Below are 23,348 nucleotides of genomic sequence, written 5' to 3'. Positions count from 1 at the left end.
CTGGTACAACTGAGGAGCTTTGTCTCTGTGCTAGAAATAGATTATTTTGTGACATTCTGTTCTCTGCCACGTTTCTTAGAATAGAGACTCCGCTTCCCCCGATACATCTAATTCTTCCTCTCTCCAGCTTCTAACCTGGTGACATTTTTGGTTCATGGGTGGTAGTCATGAAACAGGCAAGGATTTCGTTTCTGCCCTTTTGGAATTACTCACGAATGGACCCGTAGTATTTTTATCTTTCCTGCCATTTCTGAGGGTTACTAGGTAAAATATTCTGCTAGTATCCAGTGTCTTAACACATTTAAATTATAAGTGTTTAAGGTGAATTCAATTCTTGGGAAAAGAATCTGCTTTTATTTAAGTTGTTGTTACTATTTATGACTTATAACAACTTACATAATTAGTTATATAATAAAACAAAATTAAGCATCACATAAAATTACACAAGGTAGTATTGAAATGTCTCTACAAGTACCAGATTGCTCATTTGACAAAAATTAGGTAATAGGGATGAGTGAAAATTTAAAAAGAAAAATTACCCTTCATCTTCTACCAAAAAGATAAGCTTCTGCAAAGATTTCATTTGTTAACATTTGGGGTCTGGTGTCTTATCTTAGATAATCATTCAAGATGAGATGATTGTGCCCACATTGAAAGTTTTGTTTTGCTTTAAATAGTAGAGTTTAAGGAAAGTTTGGGCTCTGCCTCTGAGTTCTGCTTTCACTACCACTTGGCTGTGTTTGAGTCCTTAAAACTTGGCAGATAGCAAACTCCAGTTTTCTTCATTCTTAGTCTTTTTTCTGTCTCCTTCCATGGCTTCCTGCTCCCCACACCCTTTTTCCCCATAACATAAATTCCAGCCTGAATAAAATACCCTATGTGTATTGTCTTCAAATATGTTGTTCTGCAATACAGGCCCTAAGAACTAAAGTGTGTTCCCTTTCTTAGTTACGTGGTTACTAAGAAATGCTGTCACGTGGTTACTGTTAAATACTGTTATAATAAAATACCATGGAAAGAAGAGAAAGTCGTTTCTACATTAAAACAGGGCCACTGTTCAGTTCTTTAACAGGTCTTGGAAAATGCTTTTAAATTGGGAATTGACGTTTATTCTACAACTCAATCCGTTTATTCTACAACTCAATTCGTTTTTAAAACAAGACAGCTATTTTGGTGAGAGTTAGCTATTTCTTATAGGTTGCCACCAAACATTTAAAGAGCAGAAGCCCATGTTCTGAATCTTTTTAAAGCTCTGTGGCCCTATTTTCAGTCCGGCTACTGCTGCTTCTTGAAAAGCAAGTCTGGGAATTCAGACACAACAGGGTGGATGAACTGACGTGGATGAACTTGAACACTTGCTTCGTGAGCTTTGCGGTGAGGACAGCCCCTGACAGAAACCGGATGGGTGTTCTGTAGCTTTCACACCTAGGTTGGGAGGCCTGGGGTCATGACATGTCCTTGAGCCCGCCTCCTGTGTGATTCTTCAGGCCCCAATCCCCACTCCCAGACAGAGTCCCGTGGAGAGGGTGTTAGTGCCCAGTGGGATCCTTTATTTTATCCCCTCTGCATTTGGTCACCCCCATTTCACTGGCACAGCATCTTTGTTTTATAGCTGATCAGTAGGCACTGTAAAAGTGTTTAGCTGACAGAAAAGACAGACAGAAAAAAGAACCTAGACTGAGGATATAAATTGCTACAAATTGCTTACTTATGGACGTGTGCTTCCGAAAGTAAGTGCTGGTGCTCCTGCCTGCCCTTGGTGGCCCAGCGGCAAGAACCCCGCCTCGGCTCTCAGACACAAGTGAGAGACTGCGGAGAGACAGCTCTCACCGCGCGTCGCTCAGGCTGCCGGGGGCCATTCCTCTGCTCCGAGCAGTTTAATAGTGGTCTCATCTTTGCCTCTAGCAGTGGTTTGAATATTCATGTTGTTGGTGTCTCACTTGAAGGAATTAAAAGGTTCAAAACACTTTATTTCACAATATCTATAGAAATACATGGTTTTGTACTGCTTACTCCCTCGCTTTATTATTGCATTACTGTTGAGCAGACTTCTTTTCTCTCTGCCTTGCATGTGGCAGGTGTTCCCCACGTGTCCTAGGAAACACGGCATCTTTCTTTGGTGCTGGCTTAACTTGGCAAGGTTTTGGCTTGAGAGTACCTCTACTCCCTGCCTCTTAGCCAAAGAACCTCGCCTCTGCCCTTGCGAGGGTGTGCAGGACCTCCTCCTTCCCTCTGATGGGTGGTGTTCAAACAGCGTGTCCGCTGAATTGCAGGGAGGGCATTTGTACACGTTAATGAAATCTCCCCTTTAAATACCTTAGCCATGCTAAATATCGTGTGCGGCCTTGAATGGGTCGTGCCATTGCTCAGCTCTTTGGCTTTGCGAATGCTGTGTATTCTGCCTGGAATGTCTTGCTTGCCTTTTCCCCTGGTTGCCTCCTGCTCATCCTTCATGGCTTAGTTCAGGCACCCTCCTCCTTTGGGTGGTTGGGTCTAGGTGTGTGCACGCGCGCGTGTGTGTGTGTGTGTGTGTGTGTGTTTATAGTGCGCATTCTCGAGATTCCCTCCTGTGAGCTAGATGAGACAGAGAATGGAGACACTGTCTTACTTTTCTGTCTGCATATAGATAGGAGTTCAGGTAAATTTTTTGTTGAGGAAATAGCACTTAAGCCATTCAGTTTGGTGGTCTCGGGCATTGATGGCAGGAGTTAGATGAGGCAGCTGCTGAAGGATTCTGTGGGAAGTGGTTCAAATTAAAATATGGGATTTATGGAAAGAAAACCTATATAATAATACATTTCTAAATCAGAATGATAGGAGGGACAATTTATATAAAATACTTACTCGGTTAACTCTTTGAGAAGGAATCAGGGCAGAATATTCGGAACAATTCCATCTAGAAACAGACCAAAGTTAGCTTTTGTGAGTTCTTCTTCAAGCCAGCCAATCAGAAGACAAGTCGCCTGCAACTGGTTTGCCTTTTGACTCGTGGTTCCTATGGCGATATGAAGAGAGCCCAGGGTATTCCTCTCCTACCTCTTTTAATAATTTTCTGCTTTTGAAAAATGCCAAAAGCTATTACTCTTGTCTGTACTGACTCCCAGCATTTCTCAGCACGGTGGCCCTGATCTTGAACTTCGGTTAGACAGTCGGGTATGACAAAGTTAATGAGCTGCTGGTTTCCTTAACTAGTGTTGTAATCTTTGGCTATAGAACCTACCAATATGATCAGTATGATTGGGTGTTAGGTGAACCTGTGTAAATCATTTCCTGTGCTCTGTAAACACTCCAAAGTCAGAATAGTGGTCATTACAAGTAGCTAAATGCGTAGATAGAACAAGCAGCTCTTGGGGGGTTCTGCCCGTGGAAGGCCTCCCTTCAGTGTCTCCATTGTGATCTCCCTGCGTTCTTCTTGAGCCCAAAGCTGAAGTCTCAAAAGGAAAGAGGCTTAGCTTGTATTCTTAGCTTAATAAGTAGGTCAAGCAGTATTTGTTAAAATTGGTAAGTGCCCAGGGTGTTGGGGTAAGTTCTTCAGACACATTGAACAATGAGATAGTGTTCTAGAAGTTTCACTGTAGACTTAAAAGTTAGCTAAGAAAGAAAGAAAGACAAAGAGAGAGACGACAGTCTACATTGTGAATATGGCCAGTATGAAGAACCTTTACATCATTCAGCTAAAGAATTATGGATAATAGTTATTACACAATAGTCAGCATGGGTTTCCAACTAGTTCCTGAATTTAAAATTGGAAGCTTCAAGAATCAATTGCTTCTGTGCTCCTAGCTGCATTTTAATGCTCTTAGGTGATAAATGTGAAGCTTTTATTTTTACCTATTATTTTCAAATGCAGTCTACTTTCTCTTGGCCTGTTAGACCTAAGAGAAACCTTATTTAGACTCCCAGCATAGCCTCATGTATTAAAAGACGGGTGTATTTCCTAGAGTGGCATTTTCTGTTGAAAAGCCTGTTTTTAAGCTCTGTGGTTGGTCACTTAGCCTCCAGGTAACGGAGTGTGGATGTCAGGGCAGAGCCGGTACCTTTTGTAAACGCTGGCGCCGCTCCCTCCGCCCCTCGGCGTTTTCCACGGACGGCCCAGTGATAAATCCTTGGAAATTAGACCCTCAAAAGGTCCTTTAAACTTTGTTTCCTGAATATAGATGTTCAATACCAAACATTTAAAAATGGTTAATATAGATATATTTTTGGACAACATTTTATGTACCACTTAAGGGAAGAAAGAGCAAGCAAGCAAAGATGGGTAGGATAGGAGAGAGAGCCAGACCCACTGTCTTGAGCTGGCGTGAAAACCAGGAAGCGCAGAGCTGGGTGTGCAGCAGCGTCCACGGGGCCCTGCTGGGGGGCGTCCATGGGGCCCTGCTGGGGGGCGTCCACGTGGCGGCGGGGGGGGGGCGCGGCCCAGGCACGCCGCTGGTCTCTATTGTTTTCCTTAGCTAAGTCCTTAACATTTTCGCTCATAACAGTGCATATTTTGAAAGTAAAATACGAACAATAGAGACCAGTTCCCTAGAACTTCCTTAAATTCTCCAAATTTTCTGGATTTTATTTGCTTTCCAAACTTCTATAAGTATTGATCAGACATTAGATGGTTAGGGAAACTCGGGGAGGTTGTTATTTTTCTTTGGACTTTATCGTCCTCGCTTCTAAAATCAGGGGTGGAAATAGTCTTCCAGTTTTTGTAGTCCATGATTCTTTGATTTATTGAGTGTAAAGATTTGTCTTTTTTAATTTTATTTTTAGGCTTTGGATCCCAGTTATTAGCAGAGTCTAGTCAGGGTGCAGTTTCATGCCTTCGTGGTTTTTAGCCTCTGAGGCAAATACATATGAACCTGGCAGAGGGAACCTGCTTTTTTTTACTGAATAAATGAAACTCGATTTGCAGGTGAACTCTGGTGTTAATTTGGAATTAGTTGACGAACGCACCTGTGACCCTTAAACTAACTGTTCTTAGACCCCAATGATTCTGTGGAGAACTGCAAAGATCCAAAAGAGAGATTGAAACGGAACTGCGAGGGTGCAGGGGTTGTTGCAGTCACGTGATTGGCGCGATCTGTGTGTGCCTGCGTGAGCTGTCTGGGGCCTTTCTCTGCCCGTCCCCTTCTCATACATGCCAATGCCAGTATTCTTTCCATGCGAGTTTGCTAGATACCTCTGGGTAGAGAGTTTGTTGTAGAGGGAAGAAGACAAGTCTGCTTAGAGTCAGACAGGGTCAACCTCCGGCCCTAGTTCTGCCGGCGGTCGCTCTCGTTCTGCACCGTGACGAGCTGCTCTGTCAACAAGTCAGGCTCTCCTCTCCTGACCCCCACAGACTCCTGCTCTGTGAAATGGAGCAGTACCTGCCCCCTCGAGGGCCTCGTGAGGGTTTACTGTGCCAGCTCTCTAGCACACGACAAGAGCTTGGTAAATGGCAGCGATTTTCATTAGCAAACATTTATTCAGCATCTTCTGTGGCGCACTCTGAAAGTGTTGGGGGGGCTGAATACGTGTGCCCGGAGCGTCCACTCACATAGTGGCCACAGTTAGCTTTGGAGTAGAGGTACTCACCGGAAGTGTATGGACTTTCCATTGCCCCCCTGCCGCCCCCTGTAAAAAAAAAAAAACAACCCCAAAACTGCGTAGGCTTTTTTCCTCTTACTCCATTTGATCCCTCTGGTTTTGTGTTGTTTGATTGCTTTTCCGAAATAATCTCGATATTCTATAACTCTGTAGGTGGGGTGTAGCTGGGGAGCGGCAGGTGCTGGGTGGGAAGCCAGGGCCGTCTGGTGCCAAGTGCAGCAGCCCCGTCTCCGCCACAGTGGGCGTGAGCATGGGACTGGGCCACCAAACCGAGCACTTTGGGAGTGAAGGTTATGCTGGAGCAATGAGTGTAAACCTGTATGTTCCCAAGAAAATGAGCAGACTTGACCATGCTAATTATAACAAGGATAAACAAGTTTATGGGGTTGGGTTGGAGACTTCTGGAGTATTTTGGTTAAACCCAGACATCCACCTTTACGTTTTTTTGCATGATTATTGATTTTGCCATAGTCAGTCAATTGGCCTTAGATCGGAAAAAGTACTTATGAATAATACCATGGATAATTAATGGTTTAAAATACTAGCCATAATGTGTGTTTATTTTTATATTTTGCTTTTTTCTTTTTCAATTCCCTGAGAAACAGCAAGCTTTTAAAGGCAATGGGACTAGGTAAATGAAACAAGCTTTTGGTTCTTGCTCACGTCCAGTGGACTTTGTCAACAGATCTTCCAGCATGAAGATCGTCTATTCCCAAGTGTTTCCTCTGGGAAAGCAACGATGTGGGTGACCCTGAAATCGAGATGTTTTTAATCAGCTCTTTTTTTATTACTTGTATCTATCAATCTGTCACTCGTCTTTCTTGTTCCTTTTGCTTTGTGTCTCTAGGTTTCCTGTGACTTTATTTAGGGGAGGGCAAAACTGTAACCACATGATACAAATTCAGATGATCAAAGTTTTTACAAAGGAGGTGTCAGTCTTGTGGAGTGAATGTGGGTTTTAATAGCAGACAAACCGAGGTTTGAAATTCTGGCTCTCCGGCTGCTGTGTGTCCTTGCGAATGACTTACCCTCTGAGCCTCCGCTTCCTGTCACTGGCGTGGGGTTTCGAGAACACAGTTAACGTGCCTGGCACACAGCAGGCGATGTACTGATGGCAGTTATAATTATGTGACCTGGACCAGAAGCTCCCTTTATGAAGCTGTAGTCACAGCCTCACCGCTAATCTTGTTTTGCACACAAACTTTCACAGTTCCCTTTAGTGGGTTGTCATTTAATCATTCTTCTCTCCCTCTTGATCCTGTTTGTGTATCCGGAGGATTAGAGGTTGGCAGCAGGAACCTTTGACTAGGACAGAAAGTGGGCCCTCTCCCAAGGTTTCAGTAGTCGTCCACGACCACCACCCCTGACCTCCAGACCGCCCAGGGTGCACCCCCTGCCCCACTAACATTCAAGTTGCCTGTGTGAAGGAGTGATTTGTTGCGGCCTCTAACTGCTTCTTCTCTTCCTTCCTTTTTGTCATCCTGCAGTGTTCTGTGCCAAGGTCTTTGTGGCTAGGCTGCGCCAACCTGGTAGAGAGCATGTGCGCACTGAGTTGCCTGCAGAGCATGCCCAGTGTCAGATGTCTCCAGGTGCCTCTCTTCTTTCTTGTTGTAAATGTGTTTTTTACGTATGCCATGAACATTTGTTGAAACTTGCAGTAGTGTGTTTAATCCAATGTTAAGTCTGCTAAATGTTCTGTGTAACCCTCTGCTTTCCTCCAGCCTGGGTGCCCCACGTGGAGGCGTTAGTACCAAGGGCCCTTCTGAGCAAATGGGCCTCCGGCTGGGCCCTGTTCTGCTCCTCTTTTTCTGCTCCTGCTGTTAATCCTCCCGCCCCCCCCCCCAACCTTGAAGCTGTGATTCTCCTGTTTAAGAGTTGTGCATGTGCCCAAAAAACCCTGACATTTTCCATTTGGCTACTTTTAACAGTTCTTTGTTGAGTTGGGAGGGTTTTATAATTAAAGTGGTTGTTTTCCTATTTTGAAACTCATCCTTTTGGCTTGCTTTCTCTCCCTCCTTCAAAAAAGGAGCGGGGGAGAGAATCGCTAATGGTCGAAAGCTTCAAATTGAAGTTTATAAAGATCACAGCTTTACGCTGCCAACAACTGTCAGTTCGTGCCGCTTCCCAAAGGCCAGAGCGCACACCTGTCCTCTGGGCCCACCCAGCTTTCCAGGCCGAGGCCGGCAGAGAATTCCACAGATAAAAGTAAAACGTTTCGGGGGGGAGTGGGGAGGGGTTGCTCTGGGGGGTAAAAAAATGAGAAATTGTTACCAGGAGTACAGCTGGACCGATCTCAATGGTTGGGGCAGATTCTAAGAGTGCCAGGCAGAAGACATCGTGGCTTTACGGGGGAAGCTGTGTTTGGAGAAAGCATGTATTTAATTGAGTACGGTTTCAGTAGCAATATTCAGTTCCATCGCTGCATATTCCAGACAGTTTGATATATCCTTAAAAAGCATTATTGAATCCCTGGCATCCTGTCCAGGCTGCCCCGTTCTAGGGAAACACAGTAAAAATCAGGAAATGAGTTAGAGGGATATCATTGACGTCAGGGGTGACTTCACTGTTTTCAAGGTTATCTTTCTATTCATGTTCCGGTCTTTAACCGGGGCTGGGCAGCCAGGAAGGAGGAAAATGTCTTTCACATTGGGACTGTGCACTTTATTTACTTGTTGGCAAACATTCTGATTAGCATTGGTGTGATTATTGATTCCCATTGCTTTCTCTAGGATATTGTACTGTAATGTCACCAGCGTAATTAGAGAGTCAGTTCAGGAAAGGATCCAGTTGTCTTAGAGTCCGTGTGGAAAGGTGGGTGAGGAGTCCCAGGCCCAGAGGTTTTAGGGAGGCCCCAGTGCCATGTGTGTGTTTGTCTCTGGAAGAGCAGCTTCTCCGCATGCAATGTAGTTTTAACAGGAATGTTCTCGAAGTGGCTGGCATTATTGCATGTGCTCTCCTTGGTGCTAAATAGTGGATATTGGCATTATAGTGATAGTGTACATCTTTGTCTCTATTTTTCTGAAAGTGCTTGTTACTTGAATGTTACAGTTGCTTGTTTAGTGGGCTGACCCAGTTTGTCTGCACCCCTCCGAAATTTAGGTAGGGGAGAATGGTGCTAGTAGTTACTGAGGTCTGGAAGCGCAGGCTCTTTTTATTGCACCCGGTTAGAGTGATTGACCGATGATGGAAGGCATCACTCAATGTGTTTTTGAACAGCGTGGAGAATTCACAAGGTCAGGTGAGTGGGAGGAAGTATGGGTTCCTACTTTGTTGAAAATGGAAACCCACATGTGTTAAAATTTTGTCTTTGACTCATCTCTCCCAGAGAAAATCATTTAAGAGAAGAAAATGGAAACTTTGCCTTGATTGGATTGAAATAAGGTGAAATACTGTAATGTGAACAGAGCAAATATTGTCTTTCGGGGTGTGTAGGGAATTTTGTGTACTTAGCTTTTTATTTCCTCTTTAGTGTGTAAAATGAAATATGTACCAAGTTGATTGAAATGAGAAAGTCATTACTCTGTTTTGTTCCACTTGTGAATGGAAAGTAAACATGTATTAATGAACCTGGGAGACTTCCTTTCTCTCCTCTCATTGGTTTTATATATATATGTTTTTTTATTTAACATCAGTGTAGCTCCTTTCCATCTCCTCTCTCTAACCTGGGCTAAAATGCAGTGACTTACTGGGGTTTGAGCTTTCGAAGCAGGACTGTTCCTCAGATGCTGTGTCTTGGGTTCATCACAAAGACTCCTCTTGCCTGACCTGCATCCACCTCTCAGCAGGCCCCAGGTGAGCAGGAACAGCCTACTGAAGAGCCCACTGAACTTTGCTTCGGCTCTTGGGTTGCCTGAAGGGGTCCCTCTAAAATGATCACCCTGGACCCCCTCCACAGTTGCAACTTTAGCCAGTTAGCCTATTTCTATGTCCGAATTAATGTACTTTCTGAAAAGCAGGAGTAAAGATGTGGAAAACTTTAGGCCTACTGCCACATCCATCCAGTTTCTGCTGTTGGTGAGAATGGAAAAGGCTTAAAAAATAAAAGTCATTTACCTCAATGAAGTTGTTAAAAACAAACAAGCAAACAAAAACAAAAACACTCACCACCAGCTGTACTTGGTGCTTCACATACATGAGTTTTGTGATGACCATGTTTGGTGGGCGTTATTATCCCCATTTTTCAGATGTGAAGGTTGAGTCTCAGGTGACGTGTGTGATTGGACCCAAGTTAGTATTTACTTAGTCGTGCAGTCGTGGGGCTAGCCTATGAGCCCTGGATTTGCCTGATTCCAAAATTCTACCCTGGAATTTTGCCATTTCTAGAGTTTTCCATCTTTATTTTGTTTGTGAAATCTTTACTGTTGATAATCTGGTCTACAGCTTGTTTAGTCATTATTTATTTCAAAATTAAAAAAAGAACTGCCTGCCAAATACCTATGGGGGAGAGGGCGGGGGACTGTATTCCCTGTGCCAAAATGAGCCTTCTGAATGTTAAAGCTGGTGAGACTCCGCAGTAGCTCTTCTGTAGATTAAATTCCTTGGCCGTTTCCTGAGCAGCTGGTATGTGCCAGGGCCTATGCTGTTGCCGATCATATAAAAATGAACAGTACAGACTTGTTACCGGCTCTCAAGGAGTCTGTTGTCGTAAGCAGACCCATGAGCAAAAATCCAGACTGAACCACGAAGTCCAGGGCAGGGGGTGTGCACGCGTGTGCATGCACGCATGATAAAACTCTGAAGTTAGCCAAACCTGTGTGTACATTGTAAAAAATGTGAACCACTTTAAACTAGGAGCAAACCCTCCACATTGTTGGAACAGTTGAACTGGAATATCTAGATGTACATGGACCGAGCTAAACTGGATCAGTATTTCAGGTGGTTCAGATATCCAGGTTCAGCCAGGTGACTGGTAACATCAGATCAAGCATTCAGACCAGGTGTTTCCCAAGACTCCGAGGCTGCTGAGGCACAAGAGTGGCACCACTGTTCATAATAGTATCGATCATTATTTTCCGCCTCCTGTGTGTCAGGCTTCAGGCATGAGGTTCTCTCATTAACCCTTTGTGGAGAAGCTGTCTGTCGTACCTGTTTTATATGTGAAGTTGAATTGACTTGCCTAAGGTTCCGCATTTATTTCAAGTGGCAGAAGTGAGTATGAATCGAGGTCTGGGTAACTGCAGAGCCGGTGTTTTAGTCACCGCGTTGTAGTGACATCACCTTGGCAACTGCCATTTTTAGGCTGAAACAAATTCCTCCTTATTTTTAGTATTAAAAGCTTAAAGCTAGTGTTCTTCAGTGTAGAGGTCCGGTGTGAGTGGGCTGGCAGTTTTTTCTAGGGAATGCAGTCGGCCAGCTCCCCGCTGGGGAGAGCGGTAATAGTTTTTTCAAGGGCAGGACTGATGACTTGGAAGGACAGTGCAGGTCATGTGAATCAAGTTTCAGTGCCTCCTTCCTTGCTCCAGGCGAGACAGAACTGGACAGCAGTGTAACTTCTTGGCAGCTGCTTTTCTTGTTTCTTTTCTTACTTTCAATATGGACAGTGAGCCGCTGTGGTTTGAGAGCAGTGCAGTCAAAACTTACCACGGCTCCTTACATAAGAGGGTGCTTTTTAGAGAAGGGAGGTCGCTGGGTGGGAAGAATCCCGGCTCTGGAGATTTCGGTTATAGTCTTGTTCCTGCTACTTTGTAGCCCCGACACTAGGCGAGTTACTTTACTCTCCGGAACCTCAGTCTCCTCATCCTAAAAAATGGAGGTAGTTTGAGCCGCCCTGAAGGGTTTTGTGAAGCAGAGGGCCGTAACAGCAACCTCTCTTCCTGACTGCCTACTCTTGGGGACAAAAATCCACTTCTTCCATTGCTCGCTCCTACTCTATTCAAGAAAAGGAAATTTCAGTCTGAGATTCTTAGATTTCAGGGAAGGGTGAGGCTAAGAAAATGAAGACGGTGGCTCTGGCCAGGTGGCTGTGGTGGTCAGGGGGTCATCCTGACACACCGAGGTTGCAGGTCCAATCCCTAGTCAGGGCACGTGTAAGAAGCAGCCAGTGAGTGCACAGGTAAGTGGAGCAACGAGTCCATCTTTCTCTCTTCCCCCTAAAATCAATAAGTCAGTAAATCAAAGTCAGTACTTTAAAAAAAGACAATTAAGACTGTGCGAATGGCGTGGCCCCTCCTGCCAGGTGACCCTTCTCTTATCCCTCAGGGCCTGTCCGCTTCAGGTTGCACGGCTGTTCCTGTCTCCTCTGCTGGCCGTTGGGGTTTGGTCGTTTCTTGTTGGTTATCCTGCTGCACTCGGGTCTGGTCATGGGAAGGCTTGGAGAGTCCTTTTGGGTTGTTCAGTGGTGGAGTCTGTGATATTTTGTGAATATTAAAAAGTACATACTTTCTCTCTGTAAGAAATTTCACAAAATATAGTTACAGGAAAAAAAACACCCATTGGGCCCTGGCTGGTGTAGCTCAGTGGATTGAGCGTGGGCCTGTGAGCCACATGATCGAGGTTCGATTCCCAGTTAGGGCACATGCCTGGGTTGCAGGCCAGTTCCCAGCAGGGGACACACCAGAGGCAACCATACATTGATATTTCTCTCCCTCTCTCCTTCCCTTCCCCTCTAAAGGTAAATAAATAAAATCTTAAAAAAAAACCTCCAAAAACCATTGGTAATCTGCCCACTGCCACCCAGAGAGACATTTGGTCTGCCTTCTTCCTGCCTGTTTGGTAGGGAAGCACCCCCAAATTGTGTAGGTTCTCTCTGCTATTGGGTGACGGTGATTTTTGTAACAGTGGTGGTTTAAATGCCCTGGGGAGTCACTGAGTTGGACCCAGGTGTCACCAGAGGGCTGAGCGTACCGCCACCTCTCCCAGTACAGCTCTGCGCATGTCTGTTTTATGGAGTAGCGCTCTTAGCATCTTTTACATAGAACTCTTACTCTCGTTAACATTTTCATATACACACAAGATTAAAGAGAAAAATATTCAAGTCAACCTCAAGCAGTTTTTGAAATTATGCTATTCTTATTCTCACGTCAGCTTTCTCTTCCAACTTTGTTTTTTTTTCTGGGGCATTTTAAAGCAAATGTAAGATGGCTTAAATAAAAAAGGAGTTTGTGTTAGCATTTAAAAACTTTAAACAAGGTTCAAAGAATTAAAAATCATACGGTCGGTACTGAAAGTTATAAAAGACACATAGTTTCCTTTGACCCCAGGTCTTTCCTAATGGTTTCCCACTATTTTAGACAAGGGTTTTAAAAACAACCAATAGAACCATACTGTTTGTATATTAAAAATAATATATATTTTTAATCATTAACTGTTGTTACTGTTACTACATTACTGTTTAATATACATACTGTATGTGTATTAAAATATATATTATTTTTAATCAGTAACTTCTTCGATTAATAATATACATTGATCATTTTTCCATATCAGCATTTAAAACCCTATTATTCTATAGCTACTTAACAGGATTCTATCATAGGACTGTCATTTTTTGAAAAAATATAGCTAGTTCCCTGTTCAGGGAACGTTGGGCTTCAAGTTACGTCAGTTCTCTGTCCAGATAAGCCCAGTCTCCCATCCCAGCCTGCAGGAGATGTAAGCAGTGTGCTGTCTACCGCTGCTTGTTACTTTCCTCTGTTCACGGGAAGGTGTGTGGCTCTGCAGTCGCAGGGACCCCCCGCTTTGAGCTCAGCCCAGAAAAAACACTCCGCAGCTCCCTCTACTTCCTTTGTTTACTTCATGCTGTGTTTTTGCACATGTATCCCCAGACTCGTAAAGTCTGTCTCTCGCACCAGTGGGTCTGTGATCGTTTGTAGGTTGGGAGGGGTGAGGGAGTCACTATCTTTTTATTTTTTATTTTTTTTTAAGATTTTATTTATTTTATCTTTAGAGGGGAAGGGAAAGAGAGAGGGAGAGAAATATCAGTGTATGGTTGCCTTTTGTGTGTCCCCTGCTGGGAACTGGCCTGCAACCCAGGCATGTGCCCCGACTGGGAATCGAACTGCTGTTGTTTGGTTCGCAGGTCCACACTCAATCCACTGAGCTACACCAGCCAGGGCCTTTCCTTTTCTTTTTGGAATTACAACATTTGTGAAGAAAAGTGCAGAAATCATAAGTGTATGTAGCTCAGTGATTAACACCAATTATAGGGCAGTGCCTTAGTTATGGCTAAATCGTCCTCATGGGGGGCAGGCCACTTTAGTCCAGGCATTGCCGTAGCTCGGGATGTCACTTACAGATGTTAAATTTTACTTTTAAAATATTAATAAGCATCCTAAAACTTGTTCAAAACCAAACTAATAAAAAGTGACTTAGTAACATGATGACTTAAGACCTTCTGCCATCATTTTAAATCACTGCATCACATTCTGTTGAATAGTTATATTACTGATTTTAAGAAATTCTCCCTTCTATATAAAGACTGCTTTTAATTTTTGAAACATTTTAAGTAATGTTGAGTAGAACATTATTGTACTTAACTAAGTCTTTGTGTACTTCTGTGGTTATTTCCTTAGATAAACGTGTATGCACGATTAAAACACTTAAGGCCCCTGGCTGGTTGGCTCATGTGGTTGAAATACGTCCTCCTGAACACCACCAGGTTGCAGGTTCAGTTCCCAGTCAGGGCACATGCCTAGGTTGCTGGTTTGATCCCCAGTCTGGGCACATACGGATGGGAGGCAACCGACTGACCTCTCTCCCTCTCTCCCCCACCCTCCCTCCCCACTTCTCTGCTCTATACACACACACACAGACACACACACACACACCCCTTCCTCTCTCAGTTCAATAAACATATCCTCAGATGGTGATTTAAATTAAGAAAAACCAACGGAAGGCAGCATGCTAACTTGTACTTTTGAGAGGCTGGATCAAATTACACTTCTAAAAGCAGTGGGGGAGAGTCCCTTTCATTTGCCCTGGATGGCATCGGATACTTTAACCTTGTATTTCTTTGCTGTTTTGTTGGATGAAAATGTAAAATTAATATAAGGCCATAATATACATTTATTTGCCAGCTAGTGAGATGGAATGTACATGCATATTTCTTTATTGGCCACTTCTATTTCTTGTTTTATGAGTCATCTCTTCATTCCTCTTTTCCATTTTTTTGTTGATGGCTTTTTTTTTAAGAGTATGATTTGTAGGAACTCTTATCGCAGATATTTTCTCTGGTTTGACATTTGTATTTTGGTTTGGTTTCTAAGGCTTTTTGCCTTGAAGAAAGCTTTGGAAGGAATTTTACCTCTTTTGTAGTCATACTACTTTTCCTTGGCCGTTCCCCTGGTGGTTTATGGCTTTATTTTTTACGTTTAATTTTTACGGTTTGTGATCCAGTGTCTCGGTGATCCCATTGACTCGTTATCACACACGCATATTTCACCTCCCTGCGTCCAGTGATGCCCACTCACCGAGTGTCGTTCAAGCTTTGGCTGTCCTTGCTTTCCTTAGTGTCAGGGTCGGTCAGCAGCCTCTGAGGGCCTGTGGTCTCCACGCTGTGCTGTCTTACCTGTAACACTGGTGTCAAAATGTCTTATTAATGACCACAGGCTTTGAAAGGTTAGTGCCAGAGATTCGTTGTAACATTTTTCTAAAAGAGTGATTTTTGTTCTTGGTATGAATTGGAAAAGTTCTTAATCATTCCTATGCCATAGATTCTGAAAACAGGGAGACTCCGTGATCAGCAGGTAAACCCGTACCTTGTTGAAAGCTCGGATGGCGGCACCACGCCTCACGTACAGGCTGGCCCTCGGGAAAGCGCACGCCTTCCCATGGAAGAGGGCTCAGCCGTGGGAAAGTGAAAACCAAAGACTGGTGTTACCAACAGTCTCAGTGGGCGGTTTCCAGAGCAGTCCGTATGATGGATGAGGTTCAACGGTGTAATTTGAGGATAGGGAAGTGGGTAAATGGGGTTCCCACCACATTAGAAGATGGAGTCTTTCCTTTTTCAACAAAGATGTTGATATAGCTCGTACTACCCGTGTTCGTTGCGTTGCTTGTGGGTTTTAGGTATTTCTGTTGATTTATATTATTTTGTTGATTAGAGTAACACTTTTTCATTATAAAAATTTTAGACAGAAAGAAGTACAGAAATTAACCATTCAGCTATAATCTCACTTCATTTTAGTGTCCATTCTTTGTCATTCTCCTTGACATTTCTACATATGTATTATATATATTTGTGTTTGTTTCAGTTTAGGCTCATGTTCTGTATACTGAACTGGAAACCAATTTTTATCAATGTAGTTCACATTAGTAAACTTACGCCTTCATTTTTGATAACTGGGCATTCAGTCACTTGATCAGTCTCTTATTGATAGACGTTTATTTAGGTCATTAAATTTTCGTGTATGCTTATTAATTTGTTAGGTCATATTTATCCATTGGGAAAATTCTGAGGCAAAGGATATGAACCATTTTTTAAATTTGTTATTATTATTTTTAGAGAGAGGGTAAGGAAAGGGGAAAGAGAGGGAAAGAAACATCGATGTAAGAGAGAAACGTGGATTGGTTGCCTCTCATGTGCACCCCAACCAGGGACCCAATCTACAGCCTAGGCATGTGCTCTGACCCAAAATTAGACCAGCGACCTTTGGGTTTGCGAAGTGATGTCTGGCCAACTGACCCACACTGGTCAGAGCGACATGAACTTTCTTAATAAGGCTTTTAAACTTTGACCAATATTCAGTCAAAAAGGCTATTCTAATTTATATTGTTTATGCTCAGCAATATATGATTACAGTAGAAATGTATGCCCAGTGTAGAAAACAGGAAGGCAAAAGAATAAATTGAAAACCGGTCTTTGTTTAACTAATTTTCTTGGGGAAATAGAAGTAAAATGAGTAATGAGTACATAACATAATCTGTCAGGTGGTAGTAAGTGCTCTGGACCAAAGGCATGCCGAGTTGGAGGGTTTTGCTTTCATGAAGTGGGGACGTCATAGAGAATCGGGGGGAGGGGTCATCTAACAGGTCAGGAGGATGTCTTGCAGTGTGAGGATGATAGAATGAAGAGCGACGGAGGGGGACCAGCCCGAAGGCTGACCAGGTATCAGAGCTCTCCGGAGAAACAGAACCCCAAGTAGGAGGTAGGGAAACATTTTGGAGAATTGGCTCACACAATTCTGGGGACCTGCTAGTTTGGAATTTGGGGCAAGTCCACAGGCCGGAAACTCAGGATTTCTGCCTTGTGGGTGTGAGGTGCAGCCTTGGACTGACTTTTGAGGCCCACCCACATGGTGGAGGGTGGTGGTCTTTCCCCGGTGTGCTAACTGTAGACGTTCATCACGAGTACCCTCCCAGCGACATCCAGGCTGGTGCTCGACTGAGCAACTGGCCAGGCCGACCCGTAAAATCAGCCGTCACAGTCGTTGACTGAATAGAGGCAGCCAGACTTTGGAGTTAGGCTTCAGAGATAGGGTCAAAGGCAGTTCATGACCAAGTGAAGGATGAAAAGGCGAGTGTGCCATTAGTAAAGCTGATACCAGTCTTGTCAGGCTGATAGCATTTATGTCACCATTGTCTAACAAGCGTGTAGACAGACGTGATTTGGACTCGGGAGTCCCTGGTGTGGTCAGAAGATGAACGTGTGTCTGTCTGCTCGCAGCAGTGACCCTCCATGAGGGGTCATTGTTCGTTCAGAGCACTCGTGTGGGGAGCCAGGAGCGCAGGTCCTGCACGGCCGAGCCAGACGCATCTGCGAGGTTCTCTCCCATACCTCGCCTTTCTTACCCGCCCGGCATCCGAACAGCCTCCTCGTGGCTGTCCCCTCTGTTTTACACGAGAGGCAGTTCGGATTCAGAGGGGGAGGAGAGCTTGTGGCAGCCTGAGGGCACATGCCTACCGGGAGGCAAGGCCAAGGATGCCGTGCTGCCTCTTAAAGTAGACTCACTTTCACAGAGATGATTATTTTAAGTTGTAAACAGAGTTTTCTAAGTCTTAGGACAATTACGCAATAGGAATGCTATTCATGTCACTATGCCAGTAGCCTCACGATCAAACATCTCTTCAGAGGCCTTCCTTCTCTAACCACCCGGTCTAAAATAGCTTTCTCCTTTTCGCTCGGTTCCTTAGCCGGCTTTGCTTTCTTCTTCATGGCACTGGGCACTGCCTGGGGCTGCACCCCGTGCGTGTTTGTTTTCCTCGTCTGTCTCCCCCCCAGAATCCAAGTTCCGCGAGGAAAGGGATCGTGTTGTTCCATGCATGGTAAATGCGCCTGTTTCTAGAAAAGGTCCTGAGTAAGCAAGCGTAGGGGAGTGGAATAGGAGGAGGGAGTGGCTGGCTGGCTCGTGTCTGAGCTTCGTGAGGATTAAAGGGAGCGGCGGTATTTGCTGTCGTAGCCAGAACTACTTTGGACTGAGTTCTCCGAGTCCAAGTATTCGTGCGAGCTGGAAGAGCACCTTGAGTGAAAATTAAGTTTGCTTTGAAGACTAACTTGTGTTTTCGTTTTGCTTATAAGATACTCTTTTCGATTACATGACGTATGTATATTGTAGAATGTTGGATAGGAATGGGAAGGAAAATGAGAAATAATTTTCTGTTTAGGGACTGCCACTCAATACTTTGGCACAGTTTTAGTTTTTAATCTATGCATATGCTTTACATAGCTGAGAGTGTTTCATATGTATTTTATATACACACTCACGCACATGTACTGTTGACCCTTGAACAACACAGGTTTCCACCGGACAGGTCTCCTTATACATGCATTGTTTTCCAGTCAGTACAGCTCTCTCCATGGTTTGGGGTTCACAGATACACCGGGGCTAACTGTACGCATTCATCCGCACACATCATTTTCTGCGTGGGCCTTGATCATCCTCAAATTTGGGATTTGTGGGGGTCCTCGAGCCAATCCCATGCGGGCACAATTAAGTTTTGGGGGAGTCAGGAGTTACACATGGATCTTCAACTGTGTGGGGGGCAGCGCCCCTAACCCCTGTGTTATTCAAGGGCCACTGCAGTTGTGTGGCCTGGATTTTACTTTATACGCTTTGTACACTTGTTCAGGGTGGTTGAGTTAATAATTTTCTATCCTTAAAAATTTCTCATGTGAAAGTACTATATAGTGTATTTTTCGAACATCCCCAAATTTGTCCTTTTTCTGGGTTATTGGAATCTTTGTTTTTAATTGTTAAAAAAATGAGTCGCTGTCTTTGTGTGTGACTCTGCCTCTTCTTTGAGTTGTTTAGGATACATTTCGAGGAGATGTACTGTGTATATCTTGTCCAGTTATTAGTGTTTGTACACTCACTGGGGTTGAACACTGTTATTTTGGAAAAGTCTGGCAAGCCTTTTATACGTGATGCAGCAGTAATTGCGAATTCGCAAGCCTCTTTACCAGTGGCAGCTGTCCCCGAGAGGTGTGTGGGCGGAGCCATCTCGCCCTGCTGGCTTGTGTGGCCAGAAGGAGCTCCAGAGACAAGCAGCGATGGTGCCAGCCTGTGCTCCCTGCTGAATTGCCTGGGGCCATGACTAGAGTTCAAAGTCGAGATCATTCAGGTAGAATGAGGTTGTTTAGGATTACTTAAAGCACAGACTCACTCGAACATCGTGTACATATTTACTGACCACCAGCTCTGTGCCGTGCACCCTGCCGTGGTCTGGTGATACAGAGAACCAGCTGGCAACCTCTGCAGGCGGATCGTATCTAAAGACCCATCATTCACCTATTGCAAGGAACCTTCTTTCTACCCCGTCCTCCCTTTAGAAAACCAGGCTTCACTTACTGAAGTCCTTGTAAAATCTCCTACATTAAAGGATGCTTTCTAGTTATTTACTTTGGAGTAAAAGGCAAGTGTCAGAGCCTTCGTCTTTAAGCCCACAGGAAATGAAGGAGTAAGGATTAGAGAAATGGTAGGCAGGAGAAACTGTCATCTACCTAGTCACTTACAACGAAAAGACTTTGCCAGAAACAGCGTTGCCTAGGGGATCCGGTAGTGTCCACGGGAAGCGGGTTGATGGATGAACCTGATTTTCAAGGAGCAGTGAGAGGCCTGGGGGAGACAAAGCCGTCAGCGCTAGTTTGAGATGTTCGCTGAGGCCCTCTGACAGCGGTGGTGGAAAGGGGGGCAAAAGATTGTAGCATATTTTTTTCCTGGGGATATGATCCCACAGTTGGAAGTGTTGGCTGTTAATGTGAACCAGCCATTGAAAGATTGCTTTTTATTTATTTTGAGGCAGTCTCAGGCCTAGTTGTAAGTACAATACCAAGAAATATTTGACTCCCAAATAACTGGAATGTAAAGTGGACTGGATGCTTCCTCCAGCGTTTTAATATGTATTGTGTACAAAGGAGGGTGTTTTACATAATGATAAGATGAGAAGCAAGTCAGTAGTAAATGACCATTTCTGGGTTTCCTCCATCCAGTCCACAGTGACTGTCCGGTCCCGTTGGAGGTCCCAGGGGCGTCCTTTGTAGCACAGGTGTCCAGTTCGGAATGATGCGTTGCCTTTAGCTGTCATACTGTACTTTCTTTCAACCGGGACCAGTTTCTCAGTCTTCGCTGATCTCTGGTGGCCTAGACACCTGACAACAGACCCGTTATTTTGTGTCCTGTCCGTCAGGTCTGTCTAGATCTTCTGAGTGATCAGATTTAGGTTACGCATCTTCATGGAAATGTCACGAAAGCAATGCCATGCTCTCACTGCTGGTGCGTGATTTCGATTTGTCTCGTTGCTGATGGTGGTCCCTCCGACTCCTTGAGTTACATGGTGTCCAGCAGCTGTCTCAGCTGTGAGGGTACGCTTTTTCCCTTTGTGATTAAGGTGGTTGGTTGGTTTTGTGGAGAGGTCTGTTGAAGCTGCAAATGTTCTCTTTTCACTAAAATGTCATTTTATTCATTTGGTCTGTGAGCATAGACTTGTGGTTTCCTACTTTATTCAGTGGGACATAATTTGTATTTATCATTTGTTTTGATGGGCACAGTTTGTCCACTGGGTGCCCTTTCAGCTGGCTCCTGTATCCTTGGGGCCTGTCCTCAATTCCTTAATCACTTCCTTTCTGCGTGAACAGAAATGCTCCAGGCTCATCTCGCGGTTCCCCATACTCAGCCTTGGAGTCACGCGGTTCTCCGGCAGGCCTCATTCTCCCAGGGACAGAGGTGCTGGGATCTGGGCGGTAGGTGTGCCTGGTGTGCTCCTGCTGTGTCATTGCTACTGGGCCCTCTTAGTCCGGTTTGGTGGTCTCATTCTGTCTCTCTGTATGAAAAACTGCGTTTGGTGATGTACCAACAACCAAGTTCACGGTGGTATCTCCAGTCCAGCCTTCTGTAAGGGGACCCTTCATACCCCCAGCTCTCTTCTCTAACAGTGAGAACCCAGCTCCTGGTTTCCACAGTGTGTTCAGTCCTAGGATACCTATCAAGTGAGTTTAGAGTTGCCCACCCGTGTCACTGGAAAGTAAATGTGCTGACCACGCTGCCTGTTTCTTTCCAATTGAAAGGTGTCTGTTGGTGGCTGTGGCGTGACTGCTGAGCTCCAGTCACTTGGCTACGTTCACCTCTGCTGTTAAGTGTGATTGGTCTTCGCTGGAAACATCCTTAGGTCTGCTTGTTTCTGCTCGTATTCCGTCTTTCTCCCCTAGTCCTTATTGGTTTCATTTTTGAGTATACTAAGCATTTAACGTAGATTTCAGAATTAAAGCAGCCCAAAAAGGCATAGTTATCATCTGTCATGTTCCCCTTCTCTCATTCTTCCCTTCTAGCTTCTGCTTGATGACCAGTTTGATTAGTTTCTGCTTTGTCCTTCCTGAGTTTTTTAATGCGTTGTGAACAGGTGTGCTCTCTAGCACTTTGCTTTTTTCACCTAAAAATGAGCCCTGAAATCACTCTGTCTCAGCCAGCAGTGGCCTTCCTTATTCTTGCCTCGGGCTACGGAGCACTGGGTTGTGTTGATATCGTCGTTTAGTCAGCCAGCAGCGTATGTCTGGTCATGTAGGTTGTTTCAGGGTGGTGTGTGAAACAAATTACAACGTTCTAGTGAATAACCGTGTACACATGTATCTGCATATTGTTTCATTATGGTGTATCTTCAGGGAAGGTTCCCAGAAGTGGGGTCGTCGGATCAAAGGTAATGCCGCACCAAAACGTAAAGCTGCTTGGGTAGTTCTGTCGTGTGTTGCCGGGTTCCCCTGTGAAAGGGCCACTCACAGACAGGAGGTGTGGTCGTGCCTCTGGAGACTTGGGCTGGCTGAGGGATGTCTAGCTTTGATTTGCATCTCTTTACTTATATATCTGAGCAGCTTTTACTTAATGGTCATTTTCATATCTAAAGGGTTCATGTCTTTTTCTTGTTTTCCTATTGAGAGTTTGGTGATTTTTACCTCCTTCAATTTAAAAGAAGGTTTTTAAGGCACACATATTCTTTATCTGTGACCTGTATTGCAAATATTTTTTCTAGTTCTTCATTCATGGCTTTGTTCATGGTGTTTTTAAAAATGTTGCTGTGTGTGAAAGTCTAACATTTTTATCTGTCCCAATTTTTTATTGCATCTGAATTTATTGACTCATATTTAAATAACATTTCCCTTTGTTCAAGTTTTAAAGAAATTCACGTGTCTTTTTGCAGTACTTAGGGTTTCACTCTTTACATTTCTGACCAACTTGGAGTCTATTTGAGTATATTGTATCAAGTATGGATCTAATTTTATCTTTTTCCAAGTGGCTCCCCATTTGCCCCAGCACTTCCTGTCACAAAGTTCCCCAGTGATCCGAGATGCCACTTTTGTCGTGTGCTGCATTTCCATATGCACTGGGGTCTATTTCTGGACATTCTGTTCCGTTGGACCAGGTTTGGCCAACCGCGGTCTCCTGGCCAGGCCCAGCCCTGTTTTCGTAAATGATGTTGAGCTGGAGCGCATCCAGGCTCCCTCGTTTGCAAATCCTCTATGGCTGCTTCAGTGGGCGCTGCAGCAGGAGGGTGGATGGTTGTGGCCAGAACTGGGAGGCTTGCAGAGCTGGAAGTCTTCTCCCTCTGACTCTGGACAGAGAAGGCTTGCTGACCCCTGCACTGACGTAATTGTGTAAATATGTGCCCTAAAGGCACCCCATTTTTAGTTAGAGCATCTCACTGTATTTTTTTCTTCTTGTAGGACTTAATCCCCTTTCTAGCTTTTTTTTCCCCTGTGTTTTTTCCGGAGTACTGTATACAAGTTTGTTTTTCAGTGTGAACTTGAGTATCAACTTGTCTTTTTCCATAAGGAGCTTTTTGTGTGATTGTTGGGTACGTGTTAAACTTACAAATCAGGGCAGACTGTCATTTTTATAATGTGGCGTTGTCTTAGTGAAGAACAAGTTATGAAGGAAAGAATAGAGAGACTTACCAAAGAACTAACTAATCCACAAAAATACATCAAACCAACTTGGTTTCACCGGGAAATGCCACCAAATCTTCAAAGGACATACAGGCCGGAAGCTTCATAAATTGTTCCATAGCATTGATTTTTAAAGGAAGACTTTTAATTCTTTATAGGAATTATTTTTAGTTTTATTGTCTTTTGATCAGAGACTATTATTTGATTCTTCTCCTTTATGGAACTTCCTATTTCTTTGTGACCTAATACATGACCAATTTTATATATTTTTCACATGGGCTTCAAAAGCAGGTTTCGTCTCAGTTAATGGTGTCAAGTTTGACATTTCTAAGATTTGCCTACCTGCTTGCTTGTGTTTATTCTTCTGAACTTTATTCTGTGTCCTATCTTTAATGGTATTCTTTACCTCCCATCTATTAACAATAATCAGAGTTTATCTTTCTTTCCTCTTCCTGATCCTTTATCC

At 44.1% G+C, this 23,348-nt stretch overlaps 1 protein-coding gene across 5 annotated transcripts in view; it reads left to right on the top strand.

The window, feature by feature from the left end:
• Positions 1-23,348, top strand: part of FBXW11 (F-box and WD repeat domain containing 11) — a 100,877-nt gene that overhangs the window by 25,081 nt on the left and 52,448 nt on the right. For 2 of the 5 annotated variants that reach the window (XM_037057764.1, XM_037057765.1), the window contains exon 2: positions 7,062-7,163. The exons of the other annotated variants lie outside the window; for them this stretch is intronic. In XM_037057764.1, coding sequence (XP_036913659.1) covers positions 7,062-7,163 — 102 coding nt within the window. The remainder of the gene's footprint in view (positions 1-7,061; positions 7,164-23,348) is intronic. 5 annotated transcript variants of the gene reach the window in all.

Source organism: Sturnira hondurensis, unplaced genomic scaffold (genome assembly GCF_014824575.4).
Source record: "Sturnira hondurensis isolate 20B ecotype Veracruz unplaced genomic scaffold, ASM1482457v3 Scaffold0009733, whole genome shotgun sequence".
NCBI lineage: Eukaryota > Metazoa > Chordata > Mammalia > Chiroptera > Phyllostomidae > Sturnira > Sturnira hondurensis.
The sequence above is the reverse complement of the archived record's forward strand: the minus strand, read 5'-3'. Positions and strand labels throughout refer to the sequence as shown.